At 41.2% G+C, this 16693-nt stretch overlaps 1 protein-coding gene across 1 annotated transcript in view; it reads left to right on the top strand.

Annotated features, from left to right (window-relative positions):
- The window catches only part of LOC136877771 (tubulin glycylase 3A-like), a 165754-nt gene that overhangs the window by 22679 nt on the left and 126382 nt on the right, over nucleotides 1-16693 (top strand). The window contains exon 4 of the mRNA XM_067151977.2: nucleotides 16092-16307. Coding sequence (XP_067008078.2) covers nucleotides 16092-16307 — 216 coding nt within the window. The remainder of the gene's footprint in view (nucleotides 1-16091; nucleotides 16308-16693) is intronic.

The following is a 16693-nucleotide window of genomic DNA, read 5'->3' as shown; positions in this document are numbered from 1 at the left end:
TTTAATAAAAATTGTGGCTGGTAAGTTTTAATATTCATAGCTAGAAGATGGGCTGATTTGCCTTGGTGGACACTTATAATTTGCCAAAGATTCACAGAAATCCCATTGTTACCCTGTTCCACTACATGAACAACACTACTTCATCCAACTTAAGGTTCAGAACGTTCACATTCTTCATAATCTTGTTGTTCGCATTGTCCTTTCAGAACTTCAGGAATAGTTTTGGATTCTTCGTGCATGTCACTCTACTAAGAAGATGCTGTGTAATTGTCTTCCCTGCAAGATGGCAAAGAATCCTCATGGACAAGCCCAGATCCACTTCCTTACGACAGGGTAAAATTGTCAAAGGTCTTTGAAGTTACAGGCATAGACTTCTCAGGACCCCTCTGTGATAGGGTGGACGCTATCAACAAGTGCTATATCACAATTTTTACTTGTGCTAACACCCACACTGTCATCTAGAGCTTTGCTCCACTATGACTGTGGATAAATTCCTATCTGCACTGCAACATTTTATAGGAAGACAAGACATACTGCATACCATTTACATAGATAATGCAAACACATTCCATGCTACCAAAAATGAATTGACAGAACTGTGAGCCTCACTCACTACCTCCATCAACACCAGCAGAGTACAGCATCAATTGGAAGTTCAACGCTCCCAGGACAGCTTGAAAGGAAAGGATGAAGTACACGACAAAAAGGTGCTTAAAAAAGGCAGAGCTCAAGTATCAGAAGAAAGTCTAAATACTATAGTCCATCTTCGTAGTAAGCGTCTTTCTGGACGACCGGAGGTGTGGCCTGGCCTCGTGTGCGAGGAACTATGGGAGTGTTCGCGCTGATGGTGGGGGAAGAACTTGAACCTTTCCTCCAGCTGACACAGTCGAGTTCAGGCAGCGGACGTAGCCCTGGGAACTGACTGAAATAGTGTGGAAAGCTTAGGCGCGATACGTTCCCGGGTCGGGGTGGTCATTATGCAATGGCTCATTGGTGTACATACATCACACTAACTCAAAGGTGTAGGAATTACTTAATATGATAAACTAGTGAAAATAAAATAGTACCGTACATTGTACAAATCGAGTCATATTTCGATTGTCTGCCTTAAAACCTTGTCAATTAACTACACAGGCCTTTGAGCATAACATTCTAAAATTTCAGTTCTATTCCAGTACGGAAATACTTCGTAACTTTCGTTGTAAATGTTGGTGACATCAAGAAATCAGAGGGTCATGCCTAAAAGAATTCATATCGGATGATGCTTTCGACACAACGTGAAATAAATCTCAGTGTATAGTAAAAGTGGAGGTCAATATTTTGGCACTCTGTAGCCTTTAATTTATTCTTATACATTCTTATTATACATTCTTACGAATATGAAATCTGTTATATAAAATTGAAAGGTTTGAACCATTTGGTAGAAAATCAATTGAACATAAGACAGTAACTTGCAACTGGTAATACTGCGAATAAAGGAAGTTCGTTTGAAACTGTACTGTACTGTATACCAAGGAAAGGCGCATCGGTACGCGCTATCAGTTCATCAATCGCCTAACGAATAGGAGGAAGTTGTTTCCACTGACAGCCTGGAGATATAATCTACTTAACGTGATTTCTAGTGAAATACGTATAAAAGAGATTAATTAATGCAAATTTGTCGGGAAAATGCAGAGAAGAAGCATTAGTAGAAATACTTCAGCTACTTTCATAATAACATTAACAATGTATACTTTTCTTGTCCATCAGAAGAAATATAATAATATATAATACTCTTGAATAACCTGCTATTGTTATGACAGAGAACAGGTCTCCTACAGCAACAGCAGCAACAAAAACAACGAAAACAGCAATAAAATGCTCCGGAACAATAGACAATATAAATCTGTCTCATAAAATCAGAGCAAAAATATTATCGGACTTCTTACGTGTTCTATGATCACTTTTGTTTAATATTCGGAGTTCGGTGATCTTATTTACAAATTATTCAGAATAATCTTCACTCTCGTCTGAATCAGTGTCATCTGAAGTTTCACCGAGATTGATGTCGGACTGGTCTAATTCTAATTCCTTATGCATGGTGTTGTCACGCTCCCAGTATTCCTGCTCAGTGTCTTTTACGTGGTCGCAACATTTTTTCCGTTTGTCTTGCGAATACTGTGCAAGCAATATCCGCAAAGAGCTTCCTTTTTGTCGAGTGTGTCTGCTGTCAAGTCACGAGTGATCTATAAGACAGAGAAATATTTCGTACAGAATAAGCATTTTTATTTATATTGGGAATAGGAGCGCGTCATTTATGAACAGTGAAGGCATTAGAGATGCTATGGCACACATTTTTATGCTAAAAAACTAATTATGCTGTATTACTATTAATTGAGATTTTTTTTTTTTTGCTAGGGGCTCTACGTCGCACCGACACAGATAGGTCTTATGGCGACGATGGGATAGGAAAGGCCTAGGAGTTGGAAGGAAGCGGCCGTGGCCTTAATTAAGGTACAGCCCCAGCATTTGCCTGGTGTGAAAATGGGAAACCACGGAAAACCATCTTCAGGGCTGCCGATAGTGGGATTCGAACCTACTATCTCCCGGATGGAAGCTCACAGCCGCGCGCCTCTACGCACACGGCCAACTCGCCCGGTGAGATATATTCTTATCACGGACCTCTCCTTTGATATCTCCCCAAACCGACTCAGTGTGATTGAGATCTGGATGATATGTTTCATATGTTCACTCATTGTATAAACACTTTCACGTGCCTAGCCTCGCAGTGGTCTCCCAGATTTAGAAGAGGACCTAGAAGCCATGCTCGTCACTTCAGTAATTTCAACTTAGCCCGCACGTAACAACATGCGCCGCTTGAGAGACGTTTTCACTTCAGCGCTAGCCTGGCGACTGGACCTGCTGTAGGAGTGGGGGGACGATAGCTCCCACCACTGCATGCGCAACCATTTCTCGCGCAGGACGCTTTCAACCAAAACGGACTATACTCCTATCATGATTGAAGGAACTCTAAACTCTAGGCCCATTGCACAAGGAGAAAAGGGAAAATCACCGCCACTGACACCTGCAGATCTCCTCTGTGGAGATCAATAAACAGCATTTTTCACATGACCAACCTAATAAAAGAGTTCTAAAAACACCAGATGTTACTGGTTGATTTATGGAAAAGATGGACAAAGGAATGCCTCACCCAGTTAAGGAGCTTCCAGAAGTCCTCTGACCCCACCAAACATTGGCAAGAGTCAGAAATGGAGATGTAGCACTGATCCATGAAGAGATACAACCACATCACACTTGGAAAAGATGCCGGATAATAGAACTGCATGAAAGAAGAGACAGGGTGGAAAGGACCATCGTGTTCTGCACACCAAGTGGAGAGACAGTCATTTGACCCATTCAGCTGGTCATTCCTTTAAGAGGTTGACCAGGGAGGGGAGGGTGTGAAGGATTAACTCATATATCAGCTTTTGAATGGATTTCACCTTTTTTAATATTTGTTATCTTCATAGCTGTAAATACTCATTTTATTAAGAATTTGAATAATGCAGTTTCTTTGATGTAGACAACAATAAACCATGTTAACAAGATTGAGTGTTAACTGTTTCTGCATGTAACTATCTGATGTACCCGTGCTTCACTACGAGACTCTCAGAAAGACTGACTTCGTTGCTTTCCTAACTAAAGTCAACATTGGTCATTACAAAAACTTCAGTAGGAATGAAGCGAATAAAAGCAATGTTATCATGTGAAATACCCGGTCAAATGAAAAACCGCACATTTTCTCACTTTTAATGAACAGTACTATGGTTATTACATGTTATAAACAGTGGTGGTGGGCTTTCAGGAGCACACGAGCACATGAACACCCAGTTTTAATACATCTTTACGCATTCATGGATAATTTAAAACTTTCCTTTCTTTTGATCTGATTTCAACAATCGATCGAAAGCATTCAACTTACATCGAAACTCCGTTACACCGACAGTTGTTCGTTTTGACTGACAGTGCATCGAGCACACTGGATAATGCTCTATTGTGCTGAAGACAATTCGCATATGCAAAGCAGATGATGTCATGGTTTATGCACTGATATTCCCATTAGCAAGGAGCACAGTAAGGTATGTGCCTTGCCGTCTAGAGCCTCCCTCAAACCAGTGGCAGTATTACAGTTGACCATAAGGGTCTGCCACCTTCCTATTACGGTTAGCCACAGCTTCCCAAGAGCTACTATTGCATTGCATTACCAGCAGATTTCGCTAGTAATTCTGAATAGGCATTTTCTAGATCGTTGTGAACAGGTGTTCGCAATTGTGGGAAGAAGTTTGCTTTACCTTGTGACTGGAAAATCTTTTCAAGTGAAATTTATTTGAGTGTTGTGTTTTGCTTCTCTGTTTGTATGGTTCGTAACCACAGTATTCTTTGTGCAAGAGGAAATGAATTCAGATCAGGTAATTTTAACCAACAAAATATTAACCTCAGGATAAGTTAGAAATTAAAAGGCTTGGACCAGACAGACCATATTTGACTATCGAAAAAGTTACAAAAACTGACAAACACAAGTATACCAATATAATGGTCCGTTATTTTGCAGCTAACTCATTCTTGGTTGCCTGCGTTTCGCCCTGATGTGCTAAGTTGGGCTCATCAGTTGGTCCTTAGCACACCTACCAAGACACAAGGCTAGTGCATACCGTGGAGGCTAAGCTAACGAATGCTTTCATTCCCCACCCTGAAGGGGTGGGGCGGGCCACCTAGAGGGTAACGTGACGGGGTTGGTGAGAAGTGTGAGAACAAGGAGAGGGGAAAAGGAAGATATTCTTTATTAGGGCTTGGCAGCGGAGATGGAATTACGGGAGATGTGTGGAAGGACTCATGCATTTTATTGAGAATTTTTCCATGAGTTACATACATTGAGTTTCATAGGGTTTAGAATACAGTTTACACATACATATAGTGATGGTACAGTTTGCCGGTTGGACGTGATGGTTTAGTAAGGGGTACTGGGGTAGAGTTGGGATGTAAGGAAGTGGATGGTTGTTGTAATGTTGGTGATGAATGTGGCTAGAAGGCGGAGCAGGTCTAGAATTGGGAGGGGCAGTAGGAGAAAGCTATTTTGAGGAATGGGTAGGTGCATGGCTTGCGGGGATGTGGTGGGTGGTGGGGGTGGCCGGGGGCGACTGTGAGGGTTGTTGGTAGGGGAGCGTATAGTATGGGGTGGGGAGCGTGAGTGCTCTACTCGGTGGTGCTGGCTGTGAATACGGATGCCGTTGGTTATGAGATGATGTACGTCTTCTTCGGAGGGGAGTTGAATTCGTACCATGAATGTTGGGCCGTGCCTGTTGTAAATGCGATATACTCGGTGGGCTGGGACACCTGCTGTTAGGAGTTCTTCAAGGATGTTTCTGGTTGTGATGGCTGGGTCAATGCCTCGAATGACACAGCTCGGCACTGGTAGCTGCTGGGGTGCTGGTGTTGCGGTGGTTGTCTCTTCTTGCGAGGCCAGCTGTGCTGTGTTAGTTACATCTGTGTGGTTGGCAGGGGGTTGCTGAGGACTAGGTGGTGTGAAGTTTATAGAGGTGATGGGTGTTGACATTATGGGAGAGGGGTGAATGGTCGTGGTAGTTATGATAGAAGTATGAGGAGGGGTGTAGGCCGAGGTAGTGATGGTAATGGTGGTAGTAGTAGTAGTAGTAGTAGTAGTAGTAGTAGTAGTAGTAGTAGTAGTAGTAGTAGTAGTTGATGTGGCCGAAATGGAAGTTGGGGGCGGTGGAGGCTGCTGGGTTGTTCTAGGTTGATATTCATCAACGGTGGGAAGGGTGTTAGGATTATTGAACATTTGCTGCAATATGTAGTCCGGAGTTGGCAGCACTTCATGAAGTCTGTTATTGATCTTCGCAGCGCTGGTTTCAAGGACTGATGTTTCGTCTCCATCTCGTACGTATGACAGGACCTGGGTTGATGGTAGTGAAGTTGATCGATCCCAGAGCCTGCGGACATCATGGACTCGGGAGCCGGACATGCGTAGTTCGGTGAGAATGAAGTTCTCCGTGAGGGCAGTGTCCCACCTGTGATGAGGCAGGAATACATGAAGTGCTGGGGAGGCGACGGCCAACTAGGCGTCTGCCTATTTATGCTTTCTTAGCCGACTGAGTTGCAATTAGAGGTGAGGGCACCCCAGCCAAAAAAATACAGGTATTTGGTTGATCCAGAGTTTGGTGAGAGATGATGTGACGTCCCCCCGTGGAGGCCACTGCTATGTCTCACTTCCAAAAATTGATGCCTGCCTGGCCATCAGATGATATAGATGTTGATTCCCATAGGGAACATGAAATATTTGTCCTGAATGAGTAAAGTTTAAGAGAGAAGTGTACGAAACGTGCAATTGGCTCTTTGGATGTAGATCTAGGAATGAGCTTTTTGTTTGCCCTGTTTATTGTTCAACAAAGAAAGAAGTGTATGGAATTCAGCTGGGTGCACAGACCTTGCACTTTTGAGTGCAAAAAAACAAAAAAAACATGAAAATTCTCATGCACACAAAAACGCGAGTATTGAATTCCCTATGCTAGTGCTGTCTATAATTTCCAGGATGAGAATAATTAACATGTGCTACAATAGAACCCTGATTAACTGAGATAATGTGGAGACTATTGGGGTTAATTCAGAAATAATTATTTTAAAAAAATTAACCGGTAAATGCAGTACACATTGTCTCTATGCTTCTCATCATACCCAAGTGAATTTCGTGCTATTAAAAATCAAGAATAGTGCTGGCATCCTTCAATGTTTGCAGTGCAGTGAAGTTATTATGAATTTTACTTTTGTTCTACACTAACACAGCCGGCCCCGTGGTGTAGGAATAGCGCACCTGCCTCTTACCCGCATGCTCCGGGTTTGATTCCCGGCCACGTAAGGGATTTTACCTGGATTTGAGGGCTGGTTCGAGGTTCACTCAGCCTATGTGATTACAATTGAGGAGCTATCTGATAGTGAGATGGTGGCCCCGGTCTAGAAAGCCAAGAATAACGGCCGAGAGTATTCGTCGTGTTGATCACACGACACCTCATAATCTGCAGGCCACCGGGCTGACCAGCAGTCGCTTGGGAGTCCATGGAGTTTGGTTTTGTTCTACACTAACACCCAGGTGAACATCGTGCTATTCAACAGTAACAAATTAAATTTTAGGCCTTCCCCTAAACCACCCTTCCACTCAGTGTGAATAAAATTATTTATGGCCTAGATTACAGCAACTTATTCCCCGACTTCGCATACCGATTTTCATTAAGATAGGGGCACTAATAACATAAATATTTGAGAATTAAATTTTAGGCCTTTCCGAAACTACCATTTTTATCAGCATGAATACAATTATTTATTACTGGTACCTATGTTATATCAGCTTATTACCCCGACTTTGCATACTGATTTTCATTAAGATAGACCACTAATAACATGAATATTTAAGAATTAAATTTTAGGCTTTCCCCTAAACTACCATTTCACTCAGTGTGAATAAAATTATTTATGACTGTCAGAGTGTAGTAAATAAACAAATAAAATTCAGTACATTGATGGAATCTTATGAGACTGATGTGGTGATAGGAGTAGAATCATGGTTGAGAGAAGGGGTAGGTAATAGAGAGGTATTTCCAGAAGGGTATACAGTCTATCGTAGAGACCGAGGAGATAAAAGGGGTGGGGGGGTGTTTATTCTGGTGAAGGAAACTTATTGTTCACATGAATGGTTTACCGATGAAAGGGATGAAATATTAGGGATAAAATTAGTTTGTGATAATATGAAGGAGGTGGGAATTATAGGAACATATAGGCCTGGAAGAGAGGAAAGAGACATGGAAATATTTGAGAAAATAATAGATTATACTCATAAAAACAATAATAATGATATGGTAATAATTGGGAGAGATCTAAACTTGCCTGAAGTTGAATGGAATGGAGCTACAAATGAAGCCCATGAACAGAAACTGGCAAATAAGTTAATTTGGGAGGGAGGATTTACACAAGTAGTACAAGAACCGACTCGTCTCAACAACTTGCTAGATGTATTCTTGGTTAAACCATGGGAAATTGTTGATAAAACTGAGGTAATTGAAGGAATAGGTGACCATAAGGCTGTAATAATGGATGTAGGACTTGTACCAAAAATGCTTAATAAGAGGGTCACACAAGACAAGAAATTATACAGAAAAACTAAAGTTGATGAATTTGGGACTTAAATCACAATTCAGTTGTTGGATAAGTGAAGGGAGTAATGTGGATACACTTTGGGTGAAATTTAAAGGAATCATTTGGGAAGGAGAGAAGAGATTTGTACCTGTTAAGAAGGGTAAAATGACCTCAGACCCTGTTTATTATACAAGGGAAATAAGAAAATTAAAAAGAAAATGTAGAATAGTAAACAGGAAAATCAAAGAGGGTAGGGAGAATAGAGAAACTAGAAAACAGCTAATGAGGGAACTGAATAGAGTGAAAAAGGAAGCAAAAGAGAAATATATGAATGGCATACTTCAAGAAAGGGAATCAAAAGGAAAAGGAATCCAAATTCCTACAATGGTGGGTGGGAGAAGGGGGTGAACACTATTCAACAGATACTGAGAAAGCAAATCTATTTGGTAGGGAATTCAGAGATTCAGTAGAAGATTGTCAGGAGTTGGGAACTGAAACAGAAGATAGAGAGGGAGAGACACATAGGGAAACAAGAAGCTTCTCATTCACAAATGAAGATATTTTCAGAGATATCCAACTGCTTCAGCAAGGAAAAGCAGCAGGAAGTGATCAAATTACTGGGGAGGTATTAAAGACAATGGGGTGGTACATAGTGCCTTATTTAAAATTTCTCTTTGACTATGTCATAAATAATAGTGTAATACCAAAAGAATGGAAGGAATCTATAAAAATACCAATTTATAAAGGAAAGGGTGATAAAAGGAAACCAGAGAACTACAGACCAATCAGGCTAACCAGTATAGTTTGTAAAATACTGGAGAGTTTAATAGCAAAGTACATCAGAGGGATATGTGATGATAAAAATTGGTTCATGAGGAGCCAGTATGGATTTAGAAAGAAATTTTCTTGTGAGGCACAACTGGTGGGATTATTATTATTATTCTTTAGCATTTGTCCTGCCTGGTGGCAAGGTCCACTGTGTGGATTTGTTGTCTCCATTTAATTCGGTCACGGGCCATGTCAGGATCGTAGGGAATAGGATTGGACGTAAGGGTTATACGTTGGATAAGAACATTTCTAAATTCAAGGGTTGGCGACGTAAAGCCCCTAGCAAAAAAAAAAAAAAAATTTTCAAGGGTTCAGAAAGTCAAAGTAGGAAATAATATATCACAGGAAGAGAAAGTTTGGAAAGGAATCGCACAGGGTAGTATAATCGGTCTGTTACTTTTCTTAATATACACAAATGATTTAGGGAACAATATAACATCAAAAATAAGATTGTATGCAGATGATATAATTGTTTATAGGAAAATAAATAACATTGAGGATTGTTCAGAATTACAAAGGGACCTTGAAAGTATCCAACAGTGGGTTGAAGAAAATAATATGAAGGTTAATGGAGGCAAATCAACTGGTGCAACATTTACAAACAGGAGCTTTAAAACTGAATTTGAATATACTTTGGATGAGGTAGTTATCCCTAAAGATGGCAAGTGAAAATACTTAGGTGTGAGATTTGAAAGTCATTTGCACTGGAAGGGTCATGTTGATGACATTGTTGGGAAAGCATACAGATCATTACATGTCATAATGAGGCTACTTAAAGGATGCAACAAAGAATTAAAAGAAAAAAATTACTTAAGTATTGGAATATGCAAACAGTGTTTGGGATCCTCACCAAGAATACCTAATAAAAGAAATAGATAGTGTGCAGAGGAAAGCAGCAAGATTTGTAACAGGGGATTTCAGGAGAAAGAGTAGTGTATCAGAAATGTTAGAGGAACTAGGGTGGGAAACTTTAAGTAAGAGAAGGGAGAAAACTAGACTTATAGGATTGTATAGAGCCTATACAGGAGAAGAAGCATGGGGAGAAATCCGTGAGAGGCTTCAGTTGGAAAATAGTTATATTGGCAGAATTGACCACAAGTATAAAATTAGAAGGAATTTTAGCAGAAGCGACTGGGGTAAATTTTCATTCATTGGGAAGGGTGAGAAGGAGTGGAACAGTTTACCAGGGGTAGTGTTTGATCCTTTTCCAAAATCTGTACAGGTATTCAAGAAGAGAATAAACAGCAACAGGGAAAATAAATGAAATGTTAGAGGGCATTTGACCAGTGCAGGCTATTGTAAATAAAAAATGTGTGTTAAAAAAAATTAATTCCATCTCCTGGTCCATGGAGTTTGGACAGCCAAAGTAGGGGACTGCCTGTAGGGGTGAAGTACAGTGGGGAATTCGAGGGCCCTGGGACCGCTACGGTAGCTGTGAAGGCCCTTCAGGAACTCTGAAAAGTGGTGGCAAAAAGGGACTCTGGTTAAGACGCAGCAGGTCGTTATGCTACTTAGGTTCCAAAATGGGTTAAAAAAAAAAGTAAATAAATGCAATGTAAATTTTAATCTTATACCAGTTGCATAGTATTATTTGAAGTAATTCCACATACTGTATATGAGTGGACTATGTTTGTAAGTATAGGAGATATTATAAGTAGAATTTTGTAAACAATATAAATTTATTAAGGATGATCTGTTTGTTTAATAGAAAAAAATTGTTAGCATAAATAGTATATTATTGTATTCAAGAAAAAAAATTCTTCTCTTGTTAATTTAAAATTTAGTGCTTGACAATAATGTATTTTAATGTACCATTTGCCACTGAGGTAGACACCTCATTTGCAAATAAAGAGATTTTGATTGTAGCGACTTATTCGTCGACTTTGCATACCGATTTTCATTAAATTCTCTTCAGCCGTTTTCTTGTGATGTACAGACAGACAGACAGACAGACAGACAGACAGACAGACAGACAGACAGACAGACAGACAGACAGACAGATAGACAGACAGACAGACAGACAGACAGACAGACAGACAGACAGACAGACAGACAGACAGACAGACAGACAGACAGACAGACAGACATTACGGAAAATTAAAAAGTGCATATCCTTGTTAGTGTGGATACGGCTGATGCAGAAATACCATCCTTTTCAAATTCTGAGCAATGTACAAACAAAACTCTTATTTGATATATATACGAAGTACGTCCAGAAAGTAAGTTCCGTTTGTTAATCAAACTAAATTGTGTACAGATACAGAAAAATTATTTATTGCACAAAATTCTACAACTCTGAAACTACTTTTCCATATAACTGCCGAAATTTTGCAGGCATTTGTCATAGCGGGGCACAAGTTTTTTTATACCTTCTTCATAGAAGTTTGCCGCCTGTGTCTTCAACCAGTTGGAAACATTTTCTTTCAGCTCTTCATCACTGTTGAAGTGTTGACCGCCAAGGAAAGACTTGAGTTGTAAGAACAGATGAAAGTCGCTAGGAGCGAGGTCAGGGCTGTACGGAGGATGGTCAAACACGTCCCAGTCAAATCCCTGTAGGAGGTTTTTCGTCACATTTGCAGTGTGTGGTCGTGCATTGTCGTGAAGGAAAACAACACCTTTTGACAGCAATCCTCGGCGCTTATTCTGTATTGCGCGGCGCAATTTCCTAAGTGTCTCGCAATAAACATCTGCTTTCATTGTTTGACCCCATGGTAAGAAATCAATGAGTAAGATGCCTTTGCAGTCCCAGAACACTGTGCACATCATTTTTCGAGGTGTCAAGATTTGTTTCGGCTTAACCGTTGCTGGGGATGAAGTGTGCCTCCATTCCATTGTTTGCCGCTTACTTTCAGGGGTGTCGTAAGAAACCCAAGTTTCATCTCCTGTAACTATCTGTGTCAGAAATTCTTCGCCGCCTTCATTATAACGGGCCAAAAACTGAAGTGCACTACCCATCCGTTTTGTTTTGGTTGCTCAGTAAGAATCTTTGGTACCCAACGTGAGCAAAGTTTACGAAATTTCAGTTTTTCGGTAACAATTTCATGAATTAGTGATCGTGAGATTTGGGGAAATTCCATAGCGAGAGCACTAATTGTAAACCTGCGGTTTTCCCGGATCTTGTCATCAATCGCGTGAACCAGTTCTTCTGTAACCAAAGATGGATGCCCACTTCGTTCTTCATCGTGCACGTCACTACGTCCTTCATTGAACTTTCGGACCCACCTTCTCACCATTGAATCACTCATCGCATTTTGTCCGTAAACGTCGCAAATTTGCCGATAAATTTCAATTGGTTTCACTTTCCTAGCATTCAGAAAACGAATCACAGATCTGATTTCACAAGCGGCGGGATTTTCAATCAACACCGACATTGTAAACAAGCACAACAAAGCGTACGTGGCTAACAGCGATCTCAAAATGGCACACGCTTCTTCTCCTTGATACAGAGCGTCTACCGTGCATGTGCGGAACTGCGATCGCAGTGCTACAGCGGAGATAAATGGTAACGGAACTTACTTTCTGGATGTGCCTCATATACACTGACTGACAGAGCAAATGCAACACCAAGAAGGAGTGGTTCGAAAGGGATGAAATTTGGGGGAAAAAACAGAGACGGCACGGACGAATAATTGATGTTTATTTCAAACCGATATGCAGGTTACACAATGCGCACGGCATCGACTCAGTAGGATGTAGGACCACCGGCAGCGGCGATGCACGCAGAAACACGTCGAGGTACAGAGTCAATAACAGTGCGGATGGTGTCCTGAGGGATGGTTCTCCATTCTCTGTCAACCATTTGCCACAGTTGGTCGTCCGTACGAGGCTGGGGCAGAGTTTGCAAACGGCGTCCAATGAGATCCCACACGTGTTCGATTGGTGAGAGATCCGGAGAGTACGCTGGCCACGGAAGCATCTGTACACCTCGTAGAGCCTGTTGGGAGATGTGAGCAGTGTGTGGGCAGGCCTTATCCTGCTGAAACAGAGCATTGGGCAGCCCCTGAAGGTACGGGAGTGCCACCGGCCGCAGCACATGCTGCACGTAGCGGTGGGCATTTAACGTGCCTTGAATACGCACTAGAGGTGACGTGGAATCATACGCAATAGCGCCCCAAACCATGATGCCGCGTTGTCTAGCGGTAGGGCGCTCCACAGTTACTGCCGGATTTGACCTTTCTCCACGCCGACGCCACACTCGTCTGCGGTGACTATCACTGACAGAACAGAAGCGTGACTCATCGGAGAACACGACGTTCCGCCATTCCCTCATCCAAGGCGCTCTAGCCCGGCACCATGCCAGGCGTGCACGTCTATGCTGTGGAGTCAATGGTAGTCTTCTGAGCGGACGCCGGGAGTGCAGGCCTCTTTCAACCAATCAACGGGAAATTGTTCTGGTCAATATTGGAACAGCCAGGGTGTCTTGCACATGCTGAAGAATGGTGGTTGACGTGGCGTGCGGGGCTGCCACCGCTTGGCAGCGGATGCGCCGATCCTCGCGTGCTGACGTCACTCAGGCTGCGCCTGGACCCCTCGCACGTGCCACATGTCCCTGCGCCAACCATCTTCGCCACAGGCGCTGCACCGTGGACACATCCCTATGGGTATCGGCTGCGATTTGACGAAGCGGCCAACCTGCCCTTCTCAGCCCGATCACCATACCCCTCGTAAAGTCGTCTGTCTGCTGGAAATGCCTCCGTTGATGGCGGCCTGGCATTTTTAGCTATACACGTGTCCTGTGGCACACGACAACACGTTCTACAATGACTGTCGGCTGAGAAATCACGGTACGAAGTGGGCCATTCGCCAACGCCGTGTCCCATTTATCGTTCGCTACGTGCGCAGCACAGCGGCGCATTTCACATCATGAGCATACCTCAGTGACGTCAGTCTACCCTGCAATTGGCATAACGTTCTGACCACTCCTTCTTGGTGTTGCATTTGCTCTGTCAGTCAGTGTATATATATATATTTTCCAACACATTCAGTACATGTACAGTAGTATTAAATAAAGTGTGCAGAAATTAACTTCTTTGAATATGTACAGTATATTTTCTATAAAATCCAAAGTCATATCCCAGAAATCCCAATAATATAGCTTTTTCAGTCATCCAGCTTTCCTTTGGTCTCAAGAGGACTGGATTACTGACAAGGAACAGTCACAGCAGTTGTTTTGGAGAATAGAACAAACTGTTTTGGTTTTGTTAATGATTGAAAATACAAACTCCTTCCAAAGATTTAGCTGCTATGGAGCAATGGTGTGGACAGGGGAAGGAGGAATAGGTGGGGAGGTGAAGGTTTCCCTTACCTACCTGCAAGCAATGAGGTGGTCACAACTTGCAAGACAAGTTTGTGTTGTCTGCTAAAGTAGATCACATTGTCTGTGTGGAGTGGATGTGTGTTTACAGAGTAAGTTTGTATTTGTACAGTATGGTTGCCCTCGACAATGAGATAGTCGTAACTGTGAAACTGTTGGTGTATTACTTTGTTATTTTGGAAGACCAATGAAGAAACAGTTGTCAAAAGAAGAAGCTGTAATAGCAGAGGTGAGTACACTTGTAATCAATGAGGAGGCATCAGATGAAGAAAGTGCTCTGATTATGTTCCAGGGAACAGAAATTGATCTGAAAGACTCCGTGAAGAATCTTTGCCTAATCATTGACAAAATTCTAATCTGGTCTGAACACGCAACAAAAATCTGCCACTGAACTTTCTACACACTACACTCATTTAAAAGGCTTAGAGATCTTCTCCCATTTAAAACAAAGAAATTACTTATACAAAGTCTAATTCTACCCATTTTCAACTACGAGATGTTATATACAACAGTTTAAACAGCACACTCAGTACAAAATTACAGCATGCATACAACACAAGTATCCGCTTTATCTTCAATAAACCGATACACTGCCATATTTCCCCCTACCTCAATCAGTTATCTTGGCTATATTTAGAGGAGAGGCAAAATCTACACTCTTTGTCAGTTATTCATAGTGTTTTATGGAGCAAAACACTGGTTTACTTGAGAGAAGACCTTCAGTACTTATCATCCAGAAACAGTCACCAAACAAGATCATTAACTAACTTGCTGCTAAGTTTCCCTGCCCAACACACTACTAGTTATAGTGATTTATTCATCCCCTCTACTATCTGCCTGTGGAATTCCCTGCCAGTGTTCCCATGAGAAATGTGACACCTGCTTTCATCAAATGCAAGCACTGTGAGAAATGTGTATTCATGGACCAAGCTTTTATTGTTGACTTACATATCTTTTTTCTCTGATCATTTAGTCATGTCATAAAACTCTCTGATGTCATATTATTGACTATTTGTCACAAATAATCCATTGTTTTATAATAATTCATATGATGTCTCCATAGTCATAGTATTTTCATCAGTGTGGCAACTGATATCTCCAGCTGTAATAGTCCATAGCAGCTAAAATTGTATGGTGTATGTGTATTCTGTTTCACTGTTAACTGCATTATAATTGGCAGGACAGCATATCATGACCCTCCCCTGTTGGATTGTACTGTATCTAAAACTTAAAAAAAAAAAAGTCCTTTATGATATGCAATTTGCATACAGCAGTATGTAAAATGTTATCATATTAGTAAAATAATCATATTATATCATATTAGTAAATTAATACGTATAAGGAATGGTGTATGGCTGGCTGGAATTCAAAAGCATGGTCGAAGAGTGCATACACAAGTGAAAGCCAGAACCTTGTCCAAAATGAAATACACAACTCGCCCATACTAACTGAATCTGTTGTAGTATCAGCACTTCTCTGTTTGAGAAAAGAATAAATATGTCTGTTGTGTTCACATGTCTCTGAGGAGTTCTTTAATACTTCAAATATGTAAGATTTTAAAATATGTCCTTCATCAGAGTGTGATTTGAATGTAAAGTATGCTTTAAGACATATTGTTACATTAGTGAAAATGTGCATATTTATTTCTCCCATTCAAAGCCAGATGGGTCTCTAGTCTTCTTATGATATAATATGCCAACCTCCCAGTTTGTGCAACAGAGGTTACTTTATGGCTTCTGCTGTAAAATTTTTCTGGTACATATTTCAGGTTGGACTATGCAACTTCCTGCAACAGATCCACTGGTTTTGTGAAGATGGTGTATCCCATACACGTTTTCCTCGCTGCTACAACATTTGCACCTCAGAAGAGCGAATAGCCTTTATAGCAGATTTTCGTTTAACTGCTTGTCTTGGTTTACTGAAGTGGCTAGTGTCCAAGTATGAGACAGGAGGTGATGCAGCAGTGAAATCAGCAAATGGCAAGGTAATAAAAATACAACACTCAGTAACATAAAGTGAATCTAAATCTAAGTAGAAGATGTATGACCAAGGAAATGAATTAATGAATTAAGCTGATGTGTACAATTGACATGAGTTTATTTTAATCCTGGCTATAATGATTTTCAAATATGGAGGAAAATATTCCTGATTTATTATAGATAATTATCATTTAAATACAGTAGGCTATATCTATTTTTGCAAGACCAGATTTCTAGTTTCTCACACAGGACTAGGCCATCAACAACCACTGGAGGGGAGTAATACAGTGAGAATTCCCACTCGATATAGAAACTCCATAGTTTTCTGTTCAAGGACCTGTAGCCGAGGTCTCCCCAGCTGAAGTCCAAAGCAGCCATGTAAAAGATGAAG

Source organism: Anabrus simplex, chromosome 7, assembly GCF_040414725.1.
Source record: "Anabrus simplex isolate iqAnaSimp1 chromosome 7, ASM4041472v1, whole genome shotgun sequence".
In the NCBI taxonomy this organism is placed as follows: domain Eukaryota; kingdom Metazoa; phylum Arthropoda; class Insecta; order Orthoptera; family Tettigoniidae; genus Anabrus; species Anabrus simplex.
Note: the sequence above shows the minus strand (reverse complement) of the source record. Positions and strands in the feature narration are given on the sequence as shown.